The following is a 27,639-nucleotide window of genomic DNA, read 5'->3' as shown; positions in this document are numbered from 1 at the left end:
CACACACACACACACACACACACACACACACACACACACACACACACACACACACAAAGATGTACACAAACACTCTGAGAAAACACACACACAACAGTGTACCTTGCGCCTTGGAAGAGACGATAAGCTGCTGGCAGCCAGTTAGATTTGGCTGTCAGTGTTTTCCACATGGGAATCACCCTGAACTAATTATATCTTAAGCAGCAGTGGAAAATGCAAATCAGAATTTTACTCACACCCCTGAAATCGGAGAGCCAATTTAATCTAATACCCCCTTTAATTTAGCGCGCTAATGCAAGGCCCTAGAGAATTGCCCTGTGTCACTGCTGTGCTGCAGATTCTGCTCTCTCTCTGTCTCCGAGCTGCTCTCAGGCTCCAGGATGGATTAGTCTGGCAGAGGAATCTCATCTAACCTAACATTTCCCGAGCAGTTACCTTTGCGTAGCTTGAGCTCCTATGGCTCAAAGGTCCTTCATTAACTTTCAAATGCAATAATACCTCACGTGTGGGCATGCTGCGCCCTAACCTCTGTTTACCTCGACTGTTTACCTCGACTTTGCTGATTTCTGCAGAGAGACGCAATTCTGTAAAAGTCATGCCAGGCTGTGCTGCTCAACAGATAGATTCACTGAGACTGACGCGGTGTGAGGGCATCCATTTGTGTTTGTATGCAGTGGTGGAATGTATATTACATCTACTCAAAGTATCGTACTTAAGTCGATTTTTGTGGTACTTGTACTTTATCTGAGAAATTCAATATTTATTTTCTAGTCCATTTTAAAGTCAGAATTGAACCTTTTACACCGCTCCATTTATATCACTGCTTTAGATTCTTTACAAATTCAGATTATAACCCAATACAAAATGTAAATCAACTAATAAATAACCATTGACATATAATTATGGGTAAAAAACATGCAGTAGTAGTAAACAAAGTAATTATCTCTACTTTGACCAGCATTGGGAGACACAATAATGCATCAATAATCCTAATCGAGTAATTTCATATAGTGGATTCTGAAATGGGCAATTACGCTTAAAAAGAACTTTAACTTCTGGTAATTAAGTGCGTTTTGTTGCAAATACTTTTGGGAACAATTTGAATGCTGGACTTTTACTTACGTAATACGGTGTATATATACGATTAAGTATTGTTTACTTAAAGGTCCCATGTCATGGCCATTTCTCCTGATCATATTTCCATTGTTGAGGTCTACTAAAATACATTTATATTGTGCAATTTTCCAAACTCACATTGGTTTCTCATACAGCATCTCTGTATAGTATGTGTATTCACTCTCTGTCCTAAACGGCTTGTTGGAGCGCCTGCTCCGCGGATTGGTCCATTTTGGTTCTGGGAACGGCATGACGTCATGCGGTTCCCGGAAGAAACCAATGGAAAAAGAGAAATCCCCAACGAGGCGTTCTGGGGCAGCATAGACAGGTCTTTTCTGTGTTAGAGTTTTACTCGATACAGGGTGTACTTTGAGAGGTTGTGACTCTGCAGACCGTTTACATGCATACAAACCTTCATAACACACAAGGGGACGGGTAATAACTAGAAAAGCATGACATGGGACCTTTAAATATAAAATACAAGTACTTCTTCCAGTATTATTTGTTTGTGACTGTATGATTCCTAATCTGTTCAGCTTGTGGCGCCTTAAAATGAAGCAGTGTCTCGTTCTGACCCCTCATTACAGATTACAGCTTCGGTGAGCATCTGATTTGTGAGCAGATTTTTCCATTTTAGATTGTTTCATTTAAAGGATTTGTATATGCCTGAAGCGGTGAAAGTATTCCACAAAAAAGGTGGACAAATGACAAGATGGACAGAAAAATTAAACATAATTTCGTGTTAATTATCTTGTGACCCTACATATTTATCTTGGGACCCTGAGGCTGTTCTGAGGTACTTTGTATTCAGCATCCAACAAGTGGCACAATGGAACCAGCCTGTTTAAAATAATGAAATCATCTTTGAAAAAATAAAAACATGTTATCACTGCAGCTCCACAGTGAGGGTAATTATGGCCTTTGAGGTATTTTCAAAGTTTATAACAGAAATTAAATATAATAATCTCAGTTTTTATTTCAATTGAATTCCATTTGAGCAGATACATTTGATGTGCTTTTATGAGTTAGGCTAATGTAGGGGTTGCCTTCATAAAAAAATATACATTTACACACGTAGGACTTTAGAAATGTGTTTTGTGAGACATTTTGAGAAATAAACTCATACTCTCGCCGTTCCAACAGTTAAAAATATACCATTAACAGTATCATATTTAATGTGATTTTGTACTTTATGGTATGGATTTTAAACTCAATGGACACTGAGACAAGTAGATTTATAGTGTTAATGTTAAGACATAAAATAATACTACATGTTATATAGAGCAATAATAATAAACGTCCACTCGAAGATAGGAAATAAATCTATAAAAGGTATTTCAGTTGAGTCCAGTACAATATCTGTAGAAGTTTGTGTCTATAATTCATTATGTTGTGCAGTCAGATACTTCATTTAATCAATACAACACCAAAAGTCTGACCTGTGTAGTGAAATCTTTCTAGAAACTTTCGTTCTACGCACGACAAAAACCTTTCCAACATGTGGGTTCAAGGTGTAGACTCGGCATTTATTATTTAATGTTTGTCTCAAGGTTTTGCTTGTGAATTACTCAATAATGCAGACTTTCCATCAGGAGTTTGATCCCTATAGATAGAAAATAACAATCCTGGTTTACTTAATTTGATTAAACCACAGGATTTCAAGTGCCAGCTCACAATGTTGTTGACTATACTGACAGGAACACGTTGACTTAAAAAGCACTTCTGTTTTTGACGTTCATATAACTGCAAAGACAAAGCTAAATCCTTGAAATAACAACATCCAAAAAAGGTTTCTATTTGATTAATGGCATAACACGGTGTCGGGAAAAGCAGGAAAAGGGCAAAACAAAAATGTAATTGAACGGATTCCTCCTTTCATTGAGCAAATGTCAAAGACCAGCGTCAAGTCATGTGCAGAAAAACAGCATGCTGGAGTAGAGGGATGTTCTTTCTCCCCCAAACTCTTTGTGCAGGGTTGATATGACTACGTGAAATGGGTGAGATGGAAAAGGTGGCGTGGCTGCCTAGAAACCTTTGCTATAGAGTGCCACAGTGACGCGTCCTAAAACCCGGAAGTAAACTCCTTCCGGTTCCTTCGACCAAAACCAATGCAATTTCTCCATAGGATTTTGGAAAATAGCTCGAGGTCTGTGGCTGACACAAATTGAAGAGACGGATCACGTTTTGTTCAGCCAGATAATATCCACATGTCTACCCTACTTTTATCATTTTCAAATCATAAATCTAATCGATAGATTTATGAACCGGAAGTGGTCAAATGCTAACTTACTTCCGGGTTGTAGGACGCGTCACTGTGGCACTCTATTGTGATAAAAGACAAGGCCCAAAATGGTAGGAAGCAGGACGTTGAGGAAAATTGCTCGGGTTCAGCTCCTTAATGAGAGCAGGGGAGCCAAATAAGCAACGGCAGCCAGGTCTAATTTGTTTTAGGTGTGCTCAGAATAGATAAGGACAAATCTGTGGCCTTCACCCCCTCCCCCAACCTTTGCCTCCCTGGAGATAACACTGAGTGCTGCCAGCCAATCTCCGTGGGCAAAGAAGAAGAAAAAAACGAGGAAGTAAAATCCCGAGGGACAGACGGCCTTTAGATCTGCAGATCTTTAACTTACTGGATTTATTCGAGCTTTAAAACTGCAGATTAATTTGGTCGCAGAGGTCTGAGGGAGTGTGAAAAAAAGAGAAATGAGGCCACGCATCTCAACCTAAAGGGCAACCTTAAGCTCCTGTCAAGACAATAGGATTTTGCCTTCTGAACCACGATGCAGACCGCTTAATTATACACATCTTCCCTGCAAGCTAGCCTGAGCTACTTAAGAGCACCGGCCCCCCTTATTCATTGTCATGGCCTTTTTTCCCCTAGATTGGTCGTGCCGTGTGGATTTTCTGTCAGTTTCCATTTGCACAGAGTAGCTGTCCTCCTCAGGCCTTCGCTGTGCTCGGAAAGGCACAACCGCACGGCACTGTTAAAGAATTCATTCTTTTTCTCCACCGCCGCCAATTAAGGCCAGAGCGTAATCGGAGGCGTCTGGACGATGCCCTTACATTATGTGGTCTGTCGCGTCCTCAGCCCCTGTTTGATTTAACATCCCCGGTTCAGTGGTGAAAGAGGGCTCATTGCCATTGTCTTTATTATCGTGAGGAGAGCAGAGAGAGGGAGAGGGAGATGGGGGGAGAAACTAGAAAGCAAACCCAGCGGAGGATGGACAGCGTGAAAGAGCAGGTGCGGGAGGACGTTAATGTGTGGCACTTTAAATTTTAAACAGATGAGAATCAATTATTGATGCTGACTCTGGCTGAGAAGTTAAAAGGTATCTCGTCATTACCGCGAGCCTGTATGAAAAAAAAACTGTGTGAAAAGAAAAGTCTCCAGCAAACCCATCGTGAACGCCGAGCCTTGGATGTTGTATTCAATGAAATGGTTTCGGAAAATATTCTATGTTTTGGCTTGAATACAGCGATGTTTACAAAGCCCTTTCCAAGGAATATTGCACGTATTAAGCTGAAGTGAAACAAGGCAAGTTGGAAATGGTTGGATTGATCTACAATTAAGAGCCAGATGAAAAAAGCAGGTCTTTAACGTGATATTTATTCATTTATAATTAGATATTAATAAATTCCTCTCACAGGCATCTTGTTGTGTCTTTTGTGGTTGTATAATACACCTAGCCAGGGCTTGGTGATATGTAGAAAATAAAAATATATGTGACCAAATACCTTGATATCGGTATTGCAACGTATGATATAGTCAGGGTCTATGCAGGAATCCTGAAGTCAAATGTAAACCCTTTTAAGACCCTTCCATACATTTTAAGACCTCATCGCCACTTCGGGGTTTAACCGGTTACATTGGCGACACACTTCACCTCACATTTACTATATACATTATTGATTGTCCTTCCTCCTTATCTTCCAAACATTTCGACGCAGACTTGCATTTCCCCATAACGATGTTGTTTAACAACCGGCGTAAACGGACCTTCGCCCGCTATCAAGCAGTGAGCGTGCGATGTCCTGTTCAGATGACGTCAAATCCAACGGGATGTCATAAATAAACTACACAGAATCACACTACACACCTACGCAATGATTACATTCAGGCAAACTGTAGAATACAACCTCTTTGGACAATTTATATACTTATTGAAAACCAGCTACAAAATGTAATACCTTGGAAAATGCCGTTTAATACTTTTTAATACTCGCTAAAATGATTTATCAACTTTTAATACTTTTTAAGATCCCGCGGACACCCTGACAGTTGACCATTAGTGCCTTCACAAAATATTTACACAATATTTGTGTTATCAGTATTGATCATAAGGACAAAAAGGGGTACAAGGTAAACAAAAACATGCAAGATGGCGCCATGTTAGTTGGCCGCCTGTCGCAGGAGCTCTCGGTGTATTTATGGTTTTTTGTCCTTTTATTCACTTTAATTTCCTATTTTGTGTTTTTTTTCTATTATTTTCTGTGTTTGAATGACAAAGCACACTTTTGGTTTTGAGATTTTTCTCGGTGTGCTTCTGTTTCTTTCTTCACTTTTAGTAACAGAGAGAAGTGACGGCATTGTTCACACATGCAACCCGCCGATTGTGCTGGAACAATAGAATAACTAGATGAGACTGGTCTGGAAAATGACATAATGTACCGTAATGCATCATCTAAAACGAGGGAAGAGGACACATGCCAAGATCTAAGACAATCTCTATAGTAACATATAACCATATTGATATAATACCAGTATATTTATTCACGGAGCCATAAGCTATATTGCTACATTAGCCTTGAAAACAGTAAACTAAACAACGCAAGAAAGAAATCCATGATTCTCCTAATGGCTATTTTCAACACAGTTTGTTTCTATTTCTTGGCTGACACTGGACATCCACTTCATTTGTGGACTTAAAGTAGAAATGGATCCAACGATTTTGCTACCTGAGAAGACAAGAGGAATATCCTGTTATAGTATAATTATTTCAAGATACCAGCTGGAATATCTCTGGAGTTTCATGCTGCTTTTATTCATGAATTACACTGATAGTGATTGTGGGGCTAGATAGCCCTCATGCAAAATTACAGAAATATAACTTAGCTATTTCACAATGACCTTAAAAGTAGAATTTCCATTCATGTTTATTTAAACTAGCCTACATTACAAAGAGTATGTGTGATGAAGTATTGCAATGTTCAGTTACAAATTGTTTAACTATTTACACGTGACTTTTGCTGATTGGGTAAAACCACTCCTGTCGCTTCTGGCCATATAAGACTGATATTTATTATTACAATGCTTTTTGTATATTTTATGTGCAAAAACGATGTTGGTAACTCGTGCTATCCTGATGAACTGGAGACTAAACAGGAAAGCATGAGAGCACGGACATTTTGTTATCAGCTTTCCTCTTATGGCTGTAAAATAACAACTTAATGCATTAACCCCCATCACGCAATTATGTATGTATGTAATTAAGACTTGAGTTGATTGCTAAGAGGGCAAAGAGTCACCACCATGTATAATTTAGGGTTAAGATAATAATTCTAAGGTGTAGAGGACTGCTCTGTATGTGATGCTTTGTATTTCAGCCTCTCTTACTCCCTCACTTTTTGACAGATCACTAAATTACAGTTATTCTATTTATTTCTAACATTTCTCCTCAAGTCAAACCTCAAAACTCGCATCGCTGCTCACAACACTTATTCCCTGCATTGGGTCTGGTTGACATGATGCTTCTTGTTGACTATAAGATGATGACTTTACTCTGGCCCTGATGCTACAGTAGACGTTTACTGACTGTAGACATGTATTATAAGGGCCTATTATTTACAACTCTTTTCTCAAGCATACCACATTTTCTGATTGATTTCTTCTTTAACGCTGTTTTTCTAGTGTTTGCAGAGGCTTGAAACTGGTTTCCAAAAGACAATCCATTACAGTAGATCTTCTGGTCTCAGCTAGCCACAGTTTGAAGATTGGTCGCCACAAACAATTCACAATTTTGAGATGACAGGAATTAAAACCAGGAAACACACAAATAAATGAGCACGTCTTTAAGAGAAAGATGTCAATGTGATCTTTACTTATAGGCCCAATTCTTCAATTATTGTACAGAATAAATGAAGGGCACATTGGAGGACTAAAAACAGGATTTAGTGTATTAGTCGTCTAAACCAGTGGTTGCGCTAGACTTATTCGCTGCCCGTCATTTTGACAGACAGGGTCGCAACATATACATAAAAATCCATTATTACCCGTCGACCTGTACACAACTCTGTCGGGGGGGGGGCACGCTCGTGAACTGTCAACGGGGGGGTGGACGCTCGATCGTGAACTGTAACGGCCCGTCCACACAGCGGCTTGCGTTGAAGCTTGCCGGCGGGGGGGGGGGGCTGAAAGTCGACCAACAACCAATCACATGAATCTCTACACACAAGCACGCGGTTTGATTGGCTAGAGCTTCTACTGGCATATGATTCGATTGGCTGACGCTTCCGCCGAAGCTTCAAAAGTTGAACATTGCTCAACTTTTGCAGCGAGCAACACTTTTGAAGCTACGCTTCGCTCCCACAATGCAGTTCGGCGAAGCGTGACGTCACCCCATTCAAAGCCGCTGTGTGGACGGGCCGTTAGCGCCGTGTTATGCATGCCCATTGCACCTCGCGGGAGTGCGCACAGCGTTAAGCAAAAACTATGGTTGATCTGTTCGGCAAAGTTAGGTTTAGAAACAATATAATTTCCTTTTGGGCGGGCAACACGGCATAATACCGGAGCCCCGCTGCGGGGAAACTTTGGCGCTGTTTTGAGTTTGTTCTAATCTGTCAAAATGACGGACGGCTTTCAGATATTTCCGTCATTGTTAAAAAAGATTCGGTTAACGCGACCTCTGGTCTAAACATAATTCTAAAAAAATTACTATCTCTACAAACATTATTGGTGAAAGAGATCATCAGAATACATTCATGATTTTATATTTACTTTGTAAATATATATATTTGTGATGTGCTACTCCCCTCTATGCTTTGATCACAGATTGTATCGTTTCAACGTTTTTTTTTCTTCGACAAACTTGTCAATCTTATATTCTCCTATAAATGCTTCATACATATGCAATATGTAAGAATAGTTGATGGGTTAAAGCAAAAAAACACAGCAGAATTGCCCTTTAACAGTAATTTATAAAGCCTATGGAAACAATATTGAGCTGCCAAAGAAAAAAAACCTCCAGTCTTTGTTAACGTCATTGTCGCCAAATGTAATATACAGGGCGGAGGAACTGCGGGTCTGCGGCTGCACTGATTGGTTTATATCTATAGGTTAAAAGGCAGTAAATGACAGATGGCTTTGTGCCGTGCATCTAAGAAAACTGACGTGAAAGTGGATTTGTGAGTGACAACAGGCGGAGGGAGAAGTCGGTCAACGTGGTTTAAGCGTTTCAGTTTTTCTGCAAGTCAAATCCTTGCATGCACGCTGCCTCCTTTCTATTGTGGCTCTCACCTTATGAATATTTCATGGCGAGCATCTGACACCATGCCCAGAAAGATATTTCATGTTTTTTTTTTCCTGATAGAAACCCTGGGGTTAGAGAGTGTCACAGAGGCGTGAAGTCGGTCTGTGTCCCCCAGGCGAAGGACGGGATTTATGATGCGCCGCTTGATGACATCAGGTGGATATTTTCATTCCTGAGCGGAGAGCCTCTTTGTCCTCCTCAACCACTGATAAACCATTGAGCTGTTCGCTGTTTGTTGTCACTCCTCTAAAGATCGGTCTGTCGAGAGGAAGAAATGATTTCAATCTGCTAAGAGTGCAAGCTGTGTTTTGACAAACTGTGACCGGTTTCCTCGTCTGATCACTGCGGAGCTGGAATGACTAAGCGGGGGGGAGTCTGCTTGGATTAGCTTAAAGTCTATATTACATTGCCCACTGGCACCATATCGCTCTTGTTTTTGTCTTTGTTAAGCTTCACCTTCCAGTTTAACTAAAGCCATACTTATGTTGGCTAATTCCTCGTTTTAGGTCGCTTCCAGTGAAATATTAGCCTCATGACTCTAACTTTAATCCTTGTTTTTCTTTCATAATAGGGAGGGAGGTTCTCCTTTCACACACGCCTAGAGAGCTGACCTGGCAGTGTTTTTGTATGCAGTTCAATTAAATAACACTAAATTAAGACGTCCTCCTTGGACAGCCTTGGATTTTACAATTCAGCATATTATAACAGTGGTTTTCAACCCTTATGAGCGCTCCCACAAAGATAAATACATTTTGAAGCCAAGCTGGAAACAGATGTAAAGGAAAAAGCCAAATAAATGTATATTCATTCCAGCTTTAAATTAGATGGTCTACTAATCCTGAAACAGTAAAAGGCTGTAATTCACGAGAGAGGAAAAACAAGACAAGAGGAATGTCTTTAAAAATACTAAATTACATGTAGTTTGCTTTTACTGCTTTCCGCTCCTCTTACAAATCTTGCAATCCTGAGATTTTTCCTGTGACTTATACAAAGGGAAGATCCGCTGTTGTATTTTCCACCCATTCTCTGTAATGTTATGTAACAGAAGATGTGACTGCTCTGGATAATTAAGGGTTTCTTAAGGTTTAGGGAGAGTCATGAAGAAGTTAAAGTATGCAGTAATTCACAAAACGACATGGAAGAAACACAAAGAATAAGATCCTATTGGCCTCGCCTTCTGCTTGATATGGAGAAACTGTCAGAGGCAGAAATTAGATTCCTATCAAAAAACAAATGTGATGTCATTCTCTAGAGCACAACAAAGAACCGCAGTTGCCAATTTCATCCAAAATATTTCCAAAATGTCTTACGATAAACGACTGTAACAGATTTAATGCACCATTTTACACAGTTGATCAACTTTATGTTAGATAATGGGCAAAACAATAACTATCAAGGTAGGTTTCACTGAGCTTCCTTTTGCCACGTCACACTCGCTAAGTTACACACATTCACACCTGGAAGCTTCCCAGTCCAACCTCAGTGTGACCTGCTGAACTCTGAGCAGCTCCACTGGACCAGGCAGGGAAACGGTGTATCTCAAGGACACACTGGAGCTAATGAGGCGAGGCAAGCGCTGATTCTTTAACTTTCCCTGCCCAGATTCATCCTATTGGGGATCAACACATTACTTTCCTCACACAGGCTGCCTTTTCTCTAGTGTTTAGGCCACCACTGCCCTCTAAGTATTGATAATTTAACCAAAAACTCACAACCCAAGCTGTAGAAATGCTCCAACTGTGAGTCATCTAACATCCTTACTCCCCCTAAAGACCTTTTTGAACATTAAAGCATGGAAACATGTCACAGCAGAGGCACAAAATATGAACCTGAAATAAGAATAATATGTCCTTTTTAAACAAAAAGCTCTTAAAATAGCTCCACCTCACTTTATTTATCCATTTAGTGAGCCTACAGTATGATGACTTGTTGCCAGTGACTTGTACATTTTAAAATACTTTCCTCATGTTGTCTTAATACCAGCATCTCTTGCCGACACATTTAGCACATTAAATATAAAAAGGACATAAGCAGAGCAAAGGTGCTGTAATTGACAGGTGCCAATTAGCCGTACATATTCAAAACTTAAACTTTTGTTACTCGCTAAATTTAATGCACAGATTGATTTGAAGTCTCCATTACGCAAGTGCAATTAGAGATCCAACTTCTACTGTGTGTATTTTCTAATCCTAACCTAAATATTATGTTGATTTACAGTAAATATGCAGAGCTCTGCATATAGGCCTTCTGAGTTTGAGTTCTCCCACACAGATGCTGAGAAATCTGCTCAAAACAAGAAGGCCTGCTCCTGCTTTGCATTTCAATTTAACATTTCAGAGAACTGGCAGCATGTTGCCTCGCTTAGCCTTCGCTTCGTTACACCCACATGGCTTCTCGCCGTGCTCGTTGACGTCTTGCGCTGTTCAAAGGGCTGCGACTTGGCTGAGAAATTGGGGATTTCCATACCCGATCCCTCAGGTATCTACAAACTCAAATGCGTGTCCTGCTCATCTTCCCCCTCACACCCCCACTCCCATGTTGCAAAGCCTGCCCTTCTCCCCGATCACACTGCTCGGATTTCACCGCGTCTCGGCGCTCAATTGACCCCGCCGCCGCATCTCTTTGTTTTGTTTTCCTGGAATCCCAGCAGCACCTGAAAGCCTCTCCGCTGTCTCTCGTATAGGGCATGCTCCCAGAGGAGAGTTAGCTTTGTGGCAGCCCGGTGCAAAATTGTGGTACTCGGACAAGAGTACTTAGGTGAAGCAAAGTGAAATGGAGGCAGGCACGGTTGTATGTAGTACCAGGAAGGAAATCCGGGCTGCAGACGGCCGCCTCTGACCCGAGGGTGCTGCCTCTGTCTCTTCCCACTGGGGTCGGCTCAGCCTCCGCCTGTGTGGGCAGGGATTTTCCATGCATGGTAAATGGAGGAGGCATGGCGTCTGAGCTGTTTAAGCAGAAGAAAGTCGCTCCCTTTTTACCCTAGATATCTCTCACACTGTATTGTGCGAGATTGTACTCTGTGTAAGGGTGTAAGAGTTATTTTTAAAGCATACCAGAGTTTGAAAATACTAAAAGACCTTTTTCCTGCACCATTCCTCCTTATTTTGACAACAAATGCTGAGGATTTACTGGACACAATATCTCTTGAGGATAAGCATTATTTATTCATATAAGGAATATTTAATGAAGATGCTTGTAAATATTCAACTCCTTTAAATACTACAAATTTGCTTTGCCAACATTTTGAAGGAAACATAACTTGTGATATCCCAGGTCTGCGGAGGATTTGAAGGGAGGAGGTCAGGAGGATGGATGGTTGGGTGTACTTATCACTTGTGTACCGCTCCACCAATGTTTTTAGATTTGGGTTACTTTGACACAGCTGTGGAAAAATGATTTACGTCGAATTTAATTTTCTCCTATATTGACTGATATGAACGTCATTTTAAATTAATTTGAACACACAATAATGTAGTTTGACACAAGTGTATATTATTGTATTTGTATACCACCACCCTCTGAAGGCTAGTTTTGTATTGCACGATAATATAGTATAACACAGTTATGAAAATGTAAATAGTTTCTTTACAGAAGACTTTATTTGATTGTTGACAGACGTTAAATATTGATCACATACGTCCTTTTATCTGCTTAAGTCTGCATTTTAATGTGTTATAAATTATGTTTTCAATGAAGGTGTACAGCTCATAAATACTAAATAGGCAAACCCCACTTTGATTTTTTTTTTTTAAATGAATACCCACTTATGGCTTCTCTTATACCTCATTCACACCAATGGTGCTTCGGGGCCGGTTCGGAGCTGGAGCTTGAAAAGCACCGGGTTTTCCTCTTCACACCGCAGCAGAGCAGCCTCTTAGCTCCGGAATCCGGCATCACATACGTCACGCTTACGTCGAGGAAGGGGCAGGGGCGGGATCAACTCCTGAACAACAACAAAAAGCTGGCGTTTCATCCAGTTTGTACACAACGATGGAGAAACTTAACAAGCAGCAGTGGTCCACTGAAGAGACCAGCTACCTACTGGGAATCTGCTCTTCCGAAGAGTTACAGAGGAAGCTGGAGCACAATCGGCCATTGTTGTTGTTGTCGGTGTCAGCTGTGAGGGGTTTCCTCGCGGTTTGCCTTTTATGAAGCAGGCACGCAAACGGTTACGTCATGACGCAAACCATGACGCAATGACGCAGCACCAGTCGGACTCTGGGCAGTGTGAAAAGAGCCGGAGCTAAACCGAAGAACTGGTTCTGAACCTGAAAAGCTCTAGCACGGAGCTTGAACCGGAGTTGCGTTGGTGTGAATGAGGTATGTGTGATCCGGGCAGTGACCACCAACTGGCGGCTCGCGGGCCACATCCGGCCCGCCAGACATTCTCATCCGGCCCGCACGACAGGGTTGACTGTGGCGTTGGCGAGTGGTTACTGCGTTCGGCCCCCACCCATTTTTTTTTTTTACAACGTCTCGTGAGTAAGGTGCAGTACCGGATTCCAACAGAGAGGCAGCAGCTGCGGGACAGTAGACTGCGTACTGCGAAACCTTCCCTGCCTTGAAGAAGAAGTTATCCGCTGCGACAGAGTCCAACAGAGAGCTGTATTCAGCTGGCGTTACATTTGAAAAACAAGTAATCTGATTACAGTCACTGTCGTAAACCTGAAGTGAATATATTTTGGAATACTTATTGGAATTATTGATGGAAAAGTTTCCTCACAAAATGTAATATGCATTACCGGCAGAACTGTGTGCACACTGCACAGCGCTGCAGCATGTCTGTGAGCGAGAGAGAGATGCAGCGTGTCTGTGAGGCCCCGCCCCCGCACGCAGGTGAGAGAGAGATCTCTTTTCAAATATATTGAAAGTTAGAAACGGAGATGGTTAGATAAAATGTGCAAGATAACGTTTATGTAACATTTATTTATTGTCGAAATGATGACATTTCATAACGGGATCAAATAAATGGCCTGCTGCTGCTGAATGCATGGGGCAAGTGACTGGAAAAAGGTTTAAAAGTTATAAGATCGTTTCAGATAATAATAATAACAATAATAATGATAATTTATTCTATTTAGGGGCGCCTTTCAAAGCACCCAAGGACACCTTGAAATTCATAACATATTCAAAGGAAAGGTTTTAAGACAGTACAAAGAATGCAGTCCGGGTGATGTTTTTTACGAGGGGTGCAGATGAGAGGGAGCTGTCCAGAATGACACCAAGATGTTGTGTTTGTGCTCTTGATAAGCCATAAAAACAGTAAAACAAGTGTCTTCTGTACACCAAAACATACCCATCTGTTATGGAAAAAGAGTATTCCAAAAGTAATCTGAATACGTTTAAGACATGTAACTGTAACTGTATTCTGATTACTTTCAGAGCATGTATTCAGTATTCAGTGACTGATTACATTAACAAAGTAACCCTCCCAACCCTGCCTAGAAGTGATCCTTCGTTAGCGTGAAGAGTCTGCTAAGCCTTATGCGGTTCCCCCCCCCGGCCAACAACTTCAAAATTCTGGGCTATATAGAAATCGCTAGTGTCTATTGGATACATTTTGGCCCTTGGACAAATGTAGTTGGTGATCCCTGCTATAGGGCTATACAGATGCTCCTATCTTGGCAGTCAAAGATGATTTGAACAAACTCAATGCTAATCACTAAATACAAACTAAAAACCTAGGCCGAAGGTTTACTTGCTTTAAACGACGTGGTCACAATCGCATCACGCTGTCTCACATCCTGTGTTCGCTCGATCTTAGAGAAGCAAATTGCTTGATGTTCACCTTTCTCCATCTCTACCGACAATATCGAATAACATCACGCATAGTTGTGAGGTAGGCAGAGCTGGATAATCTCCCCATACTTTTTGTTTAAATTCGCTTGAATCTCAAATTAGGCAGATTTTGAGTTACACTACTGTCAATGTTTGACACTTTCAACTATTTTTGCATTTTAGGCCACACCTATCAGTGATGTCATCGGCTCATCAGGTGTTTTGCCGTCACCAGCTGATGGAAAACATCTGGTATCACTGATTAGGGCGTGTCTGAAAAGAGAGCAGCAGATTGTATTTCAGCTGTGTGAGTCAGAGTGGATTTATCCCTCTCATACATTGGACTGTCTCCATCAACTTATACTGACTTCCTCATAACGTGACATGTTGCAGCGCTGCCCCACTTACACTGTTCCAATCCACTGTCCACTCAATGGCTCGCTCAGTTTGATAAAAAGTGTATTTTCCCAAAGCCACTGAGCCTTGGCCCGCCTCGCTGCAGACCCACTCCTATGGAGGGGCTAGTAAAATATACGTCCTGCAGGAATACTGCACTGTAATTACATTCCCCCATTAACATACGGAGGCTTGGAGTCACACTGCACTCAGCCTCCAGCAGCACTTTGCCATATGGTCCGTCTGCGCTTCTCAGGCGATATTTGGCAAGACTCTCGCAGAAGGTCAAATATCAAGTCAGAGGCCTGTGCCAGAATTGCATCTATGCTAATTGCTCTCTCTCTCTCCTCCTCCGCTCTCTCATCCATCTCGTGCTCCTCTCTCTCTCTTTCCTCCCTCCTCTCCCAATGAAGTAAGTAATCTGCTTTAGGATGTTTCTGAGATGAAGATGGATTTGGTTTTCCTTCGCTGCCCCTCAGCCTAATCTCCCCCCTGTGACCACCCCGCCTCTCACAGCCACGGCTCTTGAGCACACCATCATACACCCCCCCTCTACCCACCACTTCATACATGCCTAGTCAGCAAAATACTCCCAAATTCCTCATTACTCACAAACATCCGCAATACACTTAGCTTGATTTGCTCGCATAGTTGGTTGGTGCAAAGCTGGACCTTGATTAAAAAAATTGTAGCTGTTTAGTATTTCAGTATAGGAATGCCATCAGGTTGTACTTTAGTTAGCTGTGTGAGTGTCATGACCATATTCAAGAGGGGGGGTTATTTGAATACATACGCTATTAAAAGAAAGAAAAGGTGGCATTAACAGCTTATGGTAATCCACTAAATGTGTTAATATATCACATTTAAAGTCCTCCATGATGATGATCTGTGTTTAATATGAGCTGAAAAGCTGCTAGTAAACGTCTGCAATGGTGAACCAAATACTGAAAATGTAGTCACACCTTGTAATTTAAGGGAGTAAAATAGAGATGCATCAATTGAAGGGATAATAAATACTTCCAATCATGCGCCTTAATATCTTTCTCACTTACGATAGGTCAAGGTTTTATGGGACATGTGAAAAATGAATGCTATAAAATAAGATTAGGTATGTTGCTTGTATCTAACACACCACAGGCATTGATTTACTTTTCCTCCAGCCACAGTAGCTGCCGCCCCATTATGTCATAGTTCTGAAGTCATTTTTGAGATAGTTCTTAGGAATACATTTTTTAAAAACTGTAAGAATGTGAGCACATTTATTTCAGCGTGTTCTGAAAATTGTTCAGCGTTATTTGATTTAGGCTGTCAATATATCAATATCTTAAAGAGAACTACAGTCACAGGAATTTGATTCACAACAAGAATTACAAGTGATATCTCTACGGCTCATAATGATATATTCCTCAAGTTATAATCTAAGGCAGAGCTTCTCAAACTCCGGACCGAACTGCATATCAATCCGGACCAAACCCTGTGTCCCATTCTAAAAAAGAAATTATACAAAATAAAAATATAAAAACTTTCTAATTCTCGTGTAAATTAATGTATATTTGTTTGTGTCTGACGCGTTGTGAGAATGAACGTGCATATATATTTACTTGTGTGCGCGAGCGTGACACGCATTGAAGACCGCAAGTTTACCTTGACTTTCTAATGCTTCTAATGCCTTTTTTGCCGAGGTTCAAGGCATTGGCTACAGACAAACAGTGCCATTTCTCCCACTAGTTCAAGCCACCATCCATATGTATTGAATGTGTGTGTGTGTATACAGGGGCGCCGTTTGCCGACAGGCAAGGCAGGCAAGTGCTTGGACCAGAAGGGGGCCCCCAAAGAAGGTAGATTAAGAAGGTGCACAGCAACGACAACATGAAACACCCTTTAATTTACTTCAACGACATTTCGGGAAACCCCCTCAAGGGGGCCCCATGCATAGCGTGCGGTAAGAAACGGCTTCTTAATTTCAGTTTCGGTGCTCCGCCCCGGGGGGGAAATTGATCCGGACCAGTAACTTTGTATACAATTAGTTTGAGTACCCCTGACCTAAGCGAACTGTGAAAAATGAAAGTATGAGTGTGCTCATGGATAGTGCTTGCTTACAAACACTGTTAGCCGTTAGCATTTGATAGGATCAGTAAAAAGATCAGTTAAGAAATAACATTTGTTTCTGTTACATAAAAATAAGTCAGTGTTGTTCCACCTAAATGCAAGGCATATCTAAGTTCTATATCCAAAAGGAAAAGTAGTTTGTTTATTGTTCACAAGAAATAGTTCATATAATTCAACTGGACATTGTCAGCGTTGCAGGTATTATGACGCTTTTCTGACATGTGTAAGTAGCAAGAAAAACACATTTTAAGAATAAAAAGTTAAATGTGTCTGATAGTGTTTTACTGTTGTAGTAGAAAAGATGGATTTTGACTATTTTAATTAATGGTGGCAGGTGTAATCAATTATAATAAATCATATTTAATCAGGTCATCATTATATTGTTAAAATGTAAAGTAAAACCATAACGTAGCAACTAAAGCCGTAAAACATTTGACTTTTTCTGCATGAGTAGAGCAGAATTATAAAGTAGCATAACGTGGAAAAAGTAAAGAACAAGTACCAACATTTTGAACTGAAGTACGGTACTTGAGAACAGTATGTGCTGTAGAACAATTCAAATGACCGGTCCAATAACAATTCCTCATTGTTGAAATCACTTGCAATAGTCGGTGCATTCAGACTAGTTTTGTCCGTAAACAAAAAAAACACAAAGCAGAAAGATAACTCCATCACAGCAGATACTAATTCCATTACAGCCAGTTAATTACTAATTATCACCAGAATGTTATAGATGATTCTGTATATAAGAAATAAGATAAGTAAGGACTTTATTCATCCCGAACGAAATTGTTGAGCCAGAGTTACAAAAATACACAGCAGCACAATAATAATAAAACTGTACACTAACAGTGCAGTAAAAAGAGCAATTCAATAACTACAGGAAACATAGGCGGTCACATAATTAATGTAAATATTAACAGTGTAGTATTATGCCGGTAATACTCAAGGTTTGATCGGTTGCGCAGTGAGTGTGTTTGCGTTACGGTGTCGTACTGCAGGGGGGGGGGGGGGGTGCAGTGGTGTGTGGATGACTAGATGAGTGGTCTGTCCGTGATGGCGGCCTTGGAGAGGAACCTTTTATAAACGGCATTGGGAGTCTAGAATATTGGCTACATGCTTTAAGATGAGATTTCAACCCCCACCTACCACCGCCTGTAACGGTGCAGGTGATGGATTGCTATACCTTCCAGGTTTGAGCTTGGCAACGCCCCAATATTCCTGCAGAATAAAGTGACAGGCAATATATAACACATCAGTTAAGGCTGACTGCACCACTGAAACTTTCCTCAGACCTGGCCCTGAAGTCTTTGGCTGGCTCCAAAGTCTTCTCTCCTGACTCTGATGAAACATGCTCTTTCCTCAATGCTCTTCACAGTTGTGTCTGCTTCACCACCAGAAAATATCAAAGGCATTTCCCTTTATGTTCTCATTTTACATTGAAATGATCACTGACTTTGATTTCCAGTTCTGAGTCGTCAGTGTGAATTGAGTTTGCGAGGTGTTACCAGGTAAAAAACAAAACAAATTGGCTGACCTGAGTTTGCACTTGTGATGCTGTGTGAAGATTATTTGTAAATATGTTCTATAAAAAGTCAGTGTCCAGACAGCTATAGCCGTGTCAGCTGCTGTTTGTTTGTCGAGAAGACGTGGGCAGTGGTATTTATTTATACATATTTAGTTTGCAGTCTGTCAGACCTGCATCCAAAAGGATTGCGGTTATGAAAAGCGGCCTGGTTCCCGGTCTGTAGGTTAATAAATAAAGGGTATTATCAGAGTAATGTATGGGCCATGTGCTATAATGAGCATACGGAAACACATCAGCACACTCCCACAGGCTGCTGTTCAACCACTGTCTCTCCCTGAGATTCCTCCCTATCTGACTCTGCTATTCTACCCTGAGCTTTATGCCACATTACACATTTCATTCCAGTATTCCTACTCATCTATAACACATGTTTTTATACCTCCGAATTAGAGTAGAGAATTCCTAGACAGAAAAAGAGAAGGGGAGGGGGAGAGTTGGTTGGAAAAAAAATCCACCGGCAATTATGGTGAATTAAAAGTTTTATAATGTTGTGTGTGTGTGTGTGTGTGTGTGTGTGTGTGTGTGTGTGTGTGTGTGTGTGTGTGTGTGTGTGTGTGTGTGTGTGTGTGTGTGTGTGTGTGTGTGTGTGTGTGGAGGGAGGGAGGGGGGGTGGGGGTTGCGGGGGTCTCTGTGACAAGGCTGGCTCGGAGTGTAGAGCCGAGGGTTCGTGCCAGACATGTCTCAAGAGAAACCGGGGCACATTTGCAATCACCCCGAGTTCAAAAGGGTAATTTATTCACAGTCTGTGGTTAAAGTAGGGCTGCTCAGAATGCCAGTGGGATTCTGCTGGGAAGCGGAGTAGAGACACATTATTTTCATTTTCCCTTCTTGTCTTTTTTTTTCCTTTCTCCTCCTGTCTCCCTCTCCTGCTTTTTATCCCCTCATCCTCCTCTTCATCGCCTGTTGTTGTTTCTGCGAGCCCTGTGTGGCGTCTTTTAACACACGCCGGCGAGCATATTTCACTTTTACACTCATCCGCATTGACGTCCCGGTGCTGATTGAATTTTGAGGCGCTGCAGCGTCTGCCATTATCATCCTCATCGTCTTGAGTGGTTTATCTCCGGCCCCAGCTCCGTGTGACGCCAAGGCTGCAGGGGAGAGGAGGGGCAGGGCCGGGGATTTGAGGACTGTTCATGTTTTTTTTTTATATTCCTGTGGGAAAGATAGGGAGGATCGGCCTTAACCTGGATGTTTAAGATTGCGGTGGTTGGAGGTTTATGCTGTGTGTGCATGCATAGTGCCTTGCAGAGGTCAGAGCAGTTTTAACAGAAACTGCTTTAGTCCGGTCGGTTTGACTCTGATTTAACGTCCCGTTGACGCAGTCTTTCTCCCACCTCGTCTCAATCTCTCGACGTGGCTTCAGCATTAACTGCACCTGCCAGGTTCAGTTAGGATCACAGGGTGTCATGGCTGCCCAGAGCCCTTCACACTGCCTCGCCAGAATCAGCAGAGAATTATTCCGCCACATGTCAGTTTTACTGTGTCGTTATCACCAAAACCCACCGGCAGACACTTAAAATACACTGCCTGCTGCTGCTGCTGCGGTGGTGGTGTGGTGGGGTTAATTTGAGGTCTGGAGAAATCTCTTCCTCCTCCTTCAGTCAGCCCAATACTCGATCGTGTGCATTCATTGCCAGAGCGGGAAATTGTCTTCCCCTCGGTGTGTCGTTGTAGCCAGGTTGTTATGTACGCTCTGCTGCAGCGGCGTTGACGTGAGGCTGAGCTGCTGCCACGGCGTCTTGATTTGAGGTGAAACCTTGGTGTCGCTCCCTGGTGTAACACTATCAACCCTTACCTCCTCCCCACATTTCCTCCTCCCTTTTATCCCTCGTCTGTCTTTCCCTCTCCCTGTTTTTCTGTATGCTTCTGTCTTTTCTCCCTCACTCTCCCCGGCGGTTGATGGAGTGCTTTTGAAGGCGCATGCAGGTGGGGGAGCAGAGCTGTGCTAATTGAGCCTTCTTTGTGCATGGTCACTGCAGTGTGCCGAGGCGAGGGGGCCTGGGAGTGAATCCAAGCAGCACTCAAGAGCCCCACTGGATCGATAACGCAGGAACTTAACAAAACAGAGACATGCCGAGTGCCCAGATCAGGGCCATTATTGTCTCCGGCGAGCCGCACTTCCACCAGGGACTGATCAATGTGAGAATATGGATCAAGATAAACATTCTCACCGCCCCTGTCTCTCCTCTTTGCCTCAGCTTTTAGAGCATCGTGTTCTAAACCAGGAGAGCGGAGCTGAAAGTGCCCCTGTGGATGTGCCGTATCCAATGTGGATGTGCACGCCTTATCCACAGAATTCGGACAATTACATGCTTGTTAGGGATTAGGGACCAGAACAATACTTCGGTATCAAGTTAATGCCAAAATTCGGAAAATGTCACGATACCTGTTTATCTACAGCACCACAGGTACTACTGTTGGGACTGTCAGTGCTAGTCCTTCTGCGGCCGATAGAACATGTTGATTGGACGTATTACACTAACTATTGACGTGTCCAAGGGCAAGCACTACTCTTTTTTATTAATAATGCTACATTGTAAACAACACATCTGTTTTGAAATCAGCAGGAGAGCTAGTTAACGGTAGCTGTTAGCAACCAGTTGAGGGTATGTTCAAATGCAATCTTTTAAAAAGATTTGTGAAACTTGATTAAATATAACAGTTTGAAGAAGATTTTTTCACTGTGATATAAAATAGATATTGGAGAGGGAACTATGACCCTTATTATTATCCTAATAAAAAATGAAAATGAAGGAGCTGTGGAAGTACATGGGATTTATTGTGTTATGTTTGTTGAATAGCGTGAGAAGGAATCGGTAGCTTGGTTTTGATGTTAACTTGAATTTAAATGCTGCAGTACACTTATGGGAGGGAGTAGGACACACACACAAATTCAAATGTATCAATCCATCTTATCTCCTTAATGTTTTCCTGGGGTTCAGATGAGTAAAAAACTCACAATAAATCTAGGGTCAAATTGGTCAGCTTAGTTTCATGCCACTCATCCGTCACATCTAAAAAAAGAAGCAGTAATTACATGAAACAAGTATTTATCAAAGCCTAATTGCCTCCCAAAGCAAAAGAAAACACAATTAATGGAGCTACGATGACACAACAAGGGCACAGGCGTCAGCTCGTTGCAATTAAGCAAAGAAGAAAAACATGAGATCTGTGAGAGCGTCTTGACCCATCAAAAACATAATGGTGTTTCATTTCATCCGTAGCTTTAAATTGGTGATGATGGTATCCTGCTGTTCTGGGTGCCTCCATTATTCACTTGGAAGGATAATAGTAATTGCTTAATGTGGTGTGAAAAAAAATGATGTGGTAAATGGTTTGCTACCCACATTGGGAGAAATGAGTCCAAAAGAAGTGTGAGGGTGATGTGACTGTTGTTGTTGATGGAGGTTTAATAAATAGGTGCCTTTTGCAGACCTTTTTTCTCGTCAATATGAAGTCGTTTTTATTCATTAACTGTAATGGGATTATTTATCGGTTGATACTCACTTAATGAGTAAAGCTTAGTTTTCAGTTAAATCATGAATCGTTGCTGGCGCTTCTTTTAGCATCATTGGCCCAGTTCACATTTTTTAGGTTTAAATGATTTCTAAAGACTTTGACAATCACATTTAACTTGCAAATATTTTCTCTCTTGTTAAAATTAGGAATATAAAATGGCTAAAGTGCTCTCTGTGAATTTGGTAGTTGTGTGACTGTCTACACTTTCCAAAGTTGCCTCTAATGTAAAGAAATATAAATGTAATGTCACTTTAAGTTGGTGATGTGTTAACTATAAAATTGTCACAGCTAGAGTGCTGGATATACATCGTACATCATGAACTACACTAAGGCTGAGTGATTTGGCTGTGATAATCATAAGTATTATAAGAATACGGCAAATATTGAACGCAGAAAAATACAAATATCAAACCGATCGATTGTGTTTTATTGTTATCTCTGGTTGTAAGATATAATACTGCTCATTATGGACTATGAACCTGTTTCCTATATAAAAGGTCCTCAAAATGTTTGCTTGACAAGTTGTAAAACTGCAGATATTCCGTTTTCTAACTAAGAAATATTTTTTTACATCACTATGTATATATAGTAACACTCGTTCTTCTATTGGCTCGCGTTCCCACACATTGTACGTGATAGGCTACAAGGCGGGACATCTCTAAGCGTTTGACCAATCACAACAGAGACGGCCAGGTAATCAATCAGACTAGACTGGGCTCTGGTTTCAGACAGAGGGTGAAAAGAGTTGCATGTAAACATGTCACATTAGAGGCACAACATACACATTTTTACCTGAAAATGAGCACAATAGGGCCCCTTTAAGAATCCCTTATACATGTTCCACTAAAAACATATTGTGTTTCTTTTTTTAAATAAAAAATGCTTCCGATCATTAATTTAGACAACATATTAGTAAAATTACATGATCATATTTAACTCCACTGAAAGTCTCTATGTGTTTATATAAACCATTTCCCTTCCTGTACACAGTTATTAATGTTTATTGTACATAAGGTCACATATGTATAAGCCTGAGTGTAGGAGTGTGGCGCTAAAGCTCTCATCAGCATGCCTTTAAAGAGCCTCCAATGACACTTGGTATTAAAATGTCAAATTGCCCTCCACTCAGACTAAAGTGATTTTAGTTGTGATTATGCACTATTTCCCCCCTGTCAACAGTGTGAAAAAATAATCAAAAAATGTGCTAATTGGTCATGGGGATTGGTGGGAGACTCCAGTATTTTTATGTCTTTGACTTCCAAATGAGTTTGGGTAAGGAGAGGCTGTCACTCCGGCATAGAGGTTTTTAGGGGAGAAGAGGAGGAGGTGTTGGGGGGGGGGGGGGGGGGCTGGCGCGAGCTCAAATTGAAATGATGCACTGTTCCCCCTCACTGCGGCTAGAGCTTGCAGTAATTAAATGCCTCATTGTTGCTTCTTGGGAATTTGTATTGAATATTTCATCCAGCGTAATGATTATTTGGGTGTGGGTGGGACGTGGATGTAATCACCTTGGCGGAGTCTTTGATGAAATACTTGGATTGGTGGTTGTGCTTTATTGCCGCTTTAAGTGCCCTTCTGGGTTTTTACTTGTACTTAATGTCCTGCTATTTAAAATTCTGTTTCTAATATTATTGATTTTTTAGCTTCCAAATCTGTAATTTCCAACTGTGTTTATGGTCGTTTTTATTATACATGATTACTGCGCAGCCTTAAAACCTGCAATATGGTTTGTTACACATTGAAAGGAATTCATGTGTCCAAAAGAAGCGTGAGGGTGATGTGACTGTTGTTGTTGTTGTTGTTGTTGGTGTAATGAACAGGTGTCGATAGCCTTTTGTAGACCTTATTTCTTGTCACTGTAATGTAGTTTTCATTCATTAACTATAGTGGGGTTGTTTGTTAGTGGACACATACCCAAATTAGTAAAGAAGTTATTTCAAGCCTGAATCATTGGCTTTTGCTTCTGTTAGCGTCATGGCCCAATTCTTTGTATACATTTGGGTGTGGGTGGGACGTGGATGTAATCACCTTGGCTTGAGTCTTTGATTAAATACATGGATTGGTGGTTGTGCTTTATAGCCCCTTTAAGTGCCCTTCTGGGTTTTAACTTTACCTAATGTCCCAATTTCAAAATGTGCTTTCCAATAATATTAATTTGTAAGCTTCCAAATCAGTAATTCCCGTCTGTGTTTATGTTAAGCCTGGAAACCTGCAAATTAAAATGTCTCCTTCACGTTTTGTCTCCCACAGAGGACGCCGGTCAGCAGCGGAGAAGCTTTTCGGTGGTTCTTTTAGAGAGACGGGCCATGGCGGCCCTTATCCAGCTGCAGGAGGGCTGGTGGGACCCTTGACTCTCTGCCAGAAGCGCCTGACGGGTCTAAAGAGCCCAAAACGCCCAACACATTTCAAGGAGGACGAGCGATGAAAAGTGGACTGACGAAAAGATAAACGAAAACATAATGGTGTTGTTTTAACTCTGTGATTTCCTTTTTCTGTGTAATTATTGTACCTTTTGACAGTATCATAATGTATATTTTCGGTGTCTATGAATGTGTTTTCAGTGTTGTGGCTGTATGTTTACAGCCAATCCTATGTAAAGGACTCAAACAGACAATCATACAATCATACTGATTCCGTCAAAAACTGAAGAGGCCACAAGGATTGATGATAATACAACACACTTAACTCTGGAGCAATAATCTATTCTGTTGATTATTCCTCAACCTTTCATTTCTGTTGAATTATTTTTATCAGACTGGATCACTTGATAGTTTTGTCTTCTATTTCTCTGAAACCGGTCATTTTGAATGCCACGCTAATGTAAAGACCGTCGCCGGCTGGAACGATGACACGAAGGACGGCAGCTGTGCTTCTGTCAGAAACTTGTAGACGTGTTTTCTCATTTGAGTGGACTCACTGCAGAACAACAGGGCACATTGTCTTGTGTGGTGAGATGCATTTCTTTACAATCCAATTGAGCATCAATTGATTGCGACAGGGCCAGACATTTATGAGTCACGCTGCTGTCTGGAGGTCATATTCTCAAGGACTTGTTTTTTTAACCAAACTTTGTCGGTCATCAAACCTTTTTTTCTTTCTTTCACTTAAGGTTGTAACTGTCTAAAAGGTAGAGAGTAATGCCAGTAAAGGAATTGTATGTTATGTTTAAAAACCTTCCAAATTAGACTTAATTACAGTACTCTATACATATTGGACATATCAGATGTTGTTCTGGAGCAAAGGGGTAGACTGGACTTTTCTCCTGCAGAGTAAACACATTCCAAAAACAAAATTATTCAATAAGTTACTCATTGTCTTAAACCCTATTGTTGCATGTGTAAATGTGTTTTGGTTTTAAAGACTACTAAGAATTTGTATATTGTTGTTGTGATGCTTTTATGTGTTAAAATAAAAAAAAATGACTTCAGTAAAAGGACATCTTGACGCTATATGTTTGAAGTGGCACCAGATAAATCCACCAATGATTGAAGGGGGAAAAAATAGCAATCAGTGATCAATTAAGGATCACCTGATCAAAAAAAACGATTTCTATTGTCCTTCCCGCCAAGCATCAGAAATAGCAACCAGGAGGAGACAGGAAGAATGTAACGGCATCAGTTGCCTCCCCAGTCACGTAGTCCCTTGAATACTAAAACGTTGCGCCGAGAAGAGTGGTTCCCAGAGGCAGCCGACTTTAAAGGACTAGTGAAATCCCATGTGGTTTGTCATGCTGGAATACTCTTGGGGGGAGGGGGGAGGGGGGAGAATAGGATGGTGGTGGGGGGACGAGGGGGAGGTGGGTGTGGGGGGTGTGAAGCGAGACAGGCGCCCTGAGATAGCTCGAGCAACTGAGCGATTGTCGGGTCTTTGGGTTTCAGGGAGGGAGTAGTTATAGGGAGATGGGGGCAGTCGGAGGGACACATTTGGCTGGGTAGGTGAGGTGGGGAGGGGGTGTCAATGCTGAGGAGAATGAGCGGAGAAGGAGGAAATCATCCGGGACCGACGTCTCCCCCGACTGAACACGCTCGCCATCACCCAAATTGAGCTGCTGACTGGTTAGGGCCGGGAAGACGACTTCAAGTGCTCCGTGTTTGCGGCGATGCAACGTCTGCAGCGCCCCAATCCCCCCCCTCGCTGGTCATCAGAGCTTGATAACGTGCATCAGGGGTATGCTGGCGCGCTCGCTCCCTGGCCGGTGAGATTAAATAACATCACAGACAGCTCTCTCTAATCCTTCCCCCCCCCCCCACCCCCACCCACCTCCCACTCTGCGCTCTGGAGCTGGGATTTAAAGTCCTCAGGCGCCGGGGGTAACGTTCGTTTTCCTGCTTCAGACAGGCAGAGACAGAGGACGAGCGAGACTACATTAGCACGTTAGCGGGGTGTTAGGGATATACGATTTGTTGCGAATAAAACATCTGTACACTGTCTAACTTGCAAAACATATATTGTTATTTGCAATTTTCCCTCCCTCCTTCACACCTTTCTCACAAAACAGATGTGCGATGTGTTAATTTTTCTGAATATACGATGAGTCCTCAGTTCTTATGGGTCTTAAGGTTTAAGATTATGTGGTTTGGTAAAAAAAAGAAATCGCATTAAGAAGAACTAGACCTCTCGACAAAACCAATTTTCCTCAAACTAAATTCAAGCTAAATTCAAATCATTCTCAAAAGATAAGGTAAATATTTGTTTGGGGAAATTGGCCTTTTTTGCTTTTTTTCCACAAGTTCAATACAATATTTGTTGGTGCCATTTGACTTTGTATAGCTTAGAAAAAGATAGGAACAAACCCAGCCTGCCTACCTCCAGAATTCAAGACAGTAATAATAAAACATAGACTTCCGGGAAGTCACTTCACGTGGCCACGAAAATAGTTACAGCATGCAATATTGGTATTTTTGTAAGAAACCAACAAGATATAAGATAAAGTAGCTGCTGATGGGCTAATCGAGGCTTATCACTTCCTTAACTTTAGCACCTTATATACTCAACACACAGACTTTAAGTGGTCGATCTGTGACTCAAAAGTTGAGTTATTAATGCTGACAATAGCCCTCATTGGTTGCCATCATGCTACTTGGTGGATGGGGAGGGAACACCAAACGTGTGAAAATGGCGGCCAAAACAATATCAGTGATTGCCGTTGCAACACTGAAATTCCATTACCGCAATTGTTAGGTGAGCAAATAAGACAAATAAGAATTGTATTTTCATTTTTTAGGCCACAGAAAGTGTCTTTGCTGCTGTCTGAGATGCTTTAACATTGGAGATGGAAGAATGTGGATTTCCTTCTTCCAGTAAATATCAACAAAACCTCTTGTTGACCCATATTAGTACGAAATGATGAAATCCTATCGGAGAGATATCTGTGATAAATATGATGTACTTAATAATATTTTTTAGCAGTGAACTTAACTTGAACCAGAATTAACTTACTAACACACGTGTAAACACACATAGAGTTAGCTGATGATTCATTATTACTCTAGTGCAGGGGTGGGGAACCTTTTTCCTCTCAAGGGCCATTTACATTTTTTCAACATCCTCCGAGGGCCGTGCAAATTATTGACCTCCTGCTTAAAAAGACTAAAATCACAGCCCATT

General features: G+C 41.5%; 1 protein-coding gene across 1 annotated transcript in view; it reads left to right on the top strand.

Annotated features, from left to right (window-relative positions):
- cxxc4 (CXXC finger 4) overlaps positions 1–25,446 on the top strand; it is a 31,125-nt gene extending 5,679 nt beyond the window's left edge. The window contains exon 3 of the mRNA XM_079656274.1: positions 24,283–25,446. Coding sequence (XP_079512400.1) covers positions 24,283–24,327 — 45 coding nt within the window. The 3' untranslated portion in view covers positions 24,328–25,446. The remainder of the gene's footprint in view (positions 1–24,282) is intronic.
- The last annotated feature ends 2,193 nt before the right edge of the window (positions 25,447–27,639 follow it).

This window comes from Notothenia rossii (genome assembly GCF_949606895.1).
Source record: "Notothenia rossii genome assembly, chromosome: 1".
NCBI classification, from domain to species: Eukaryota; Metazoa; Chordata; class Actinopteri; order Perciformes; family Nototheniidae; genus Notothenia; species Notothenia rossii.
This window is presented reverse-complemented; position numbering and strand designations above follow the sequence as displayed.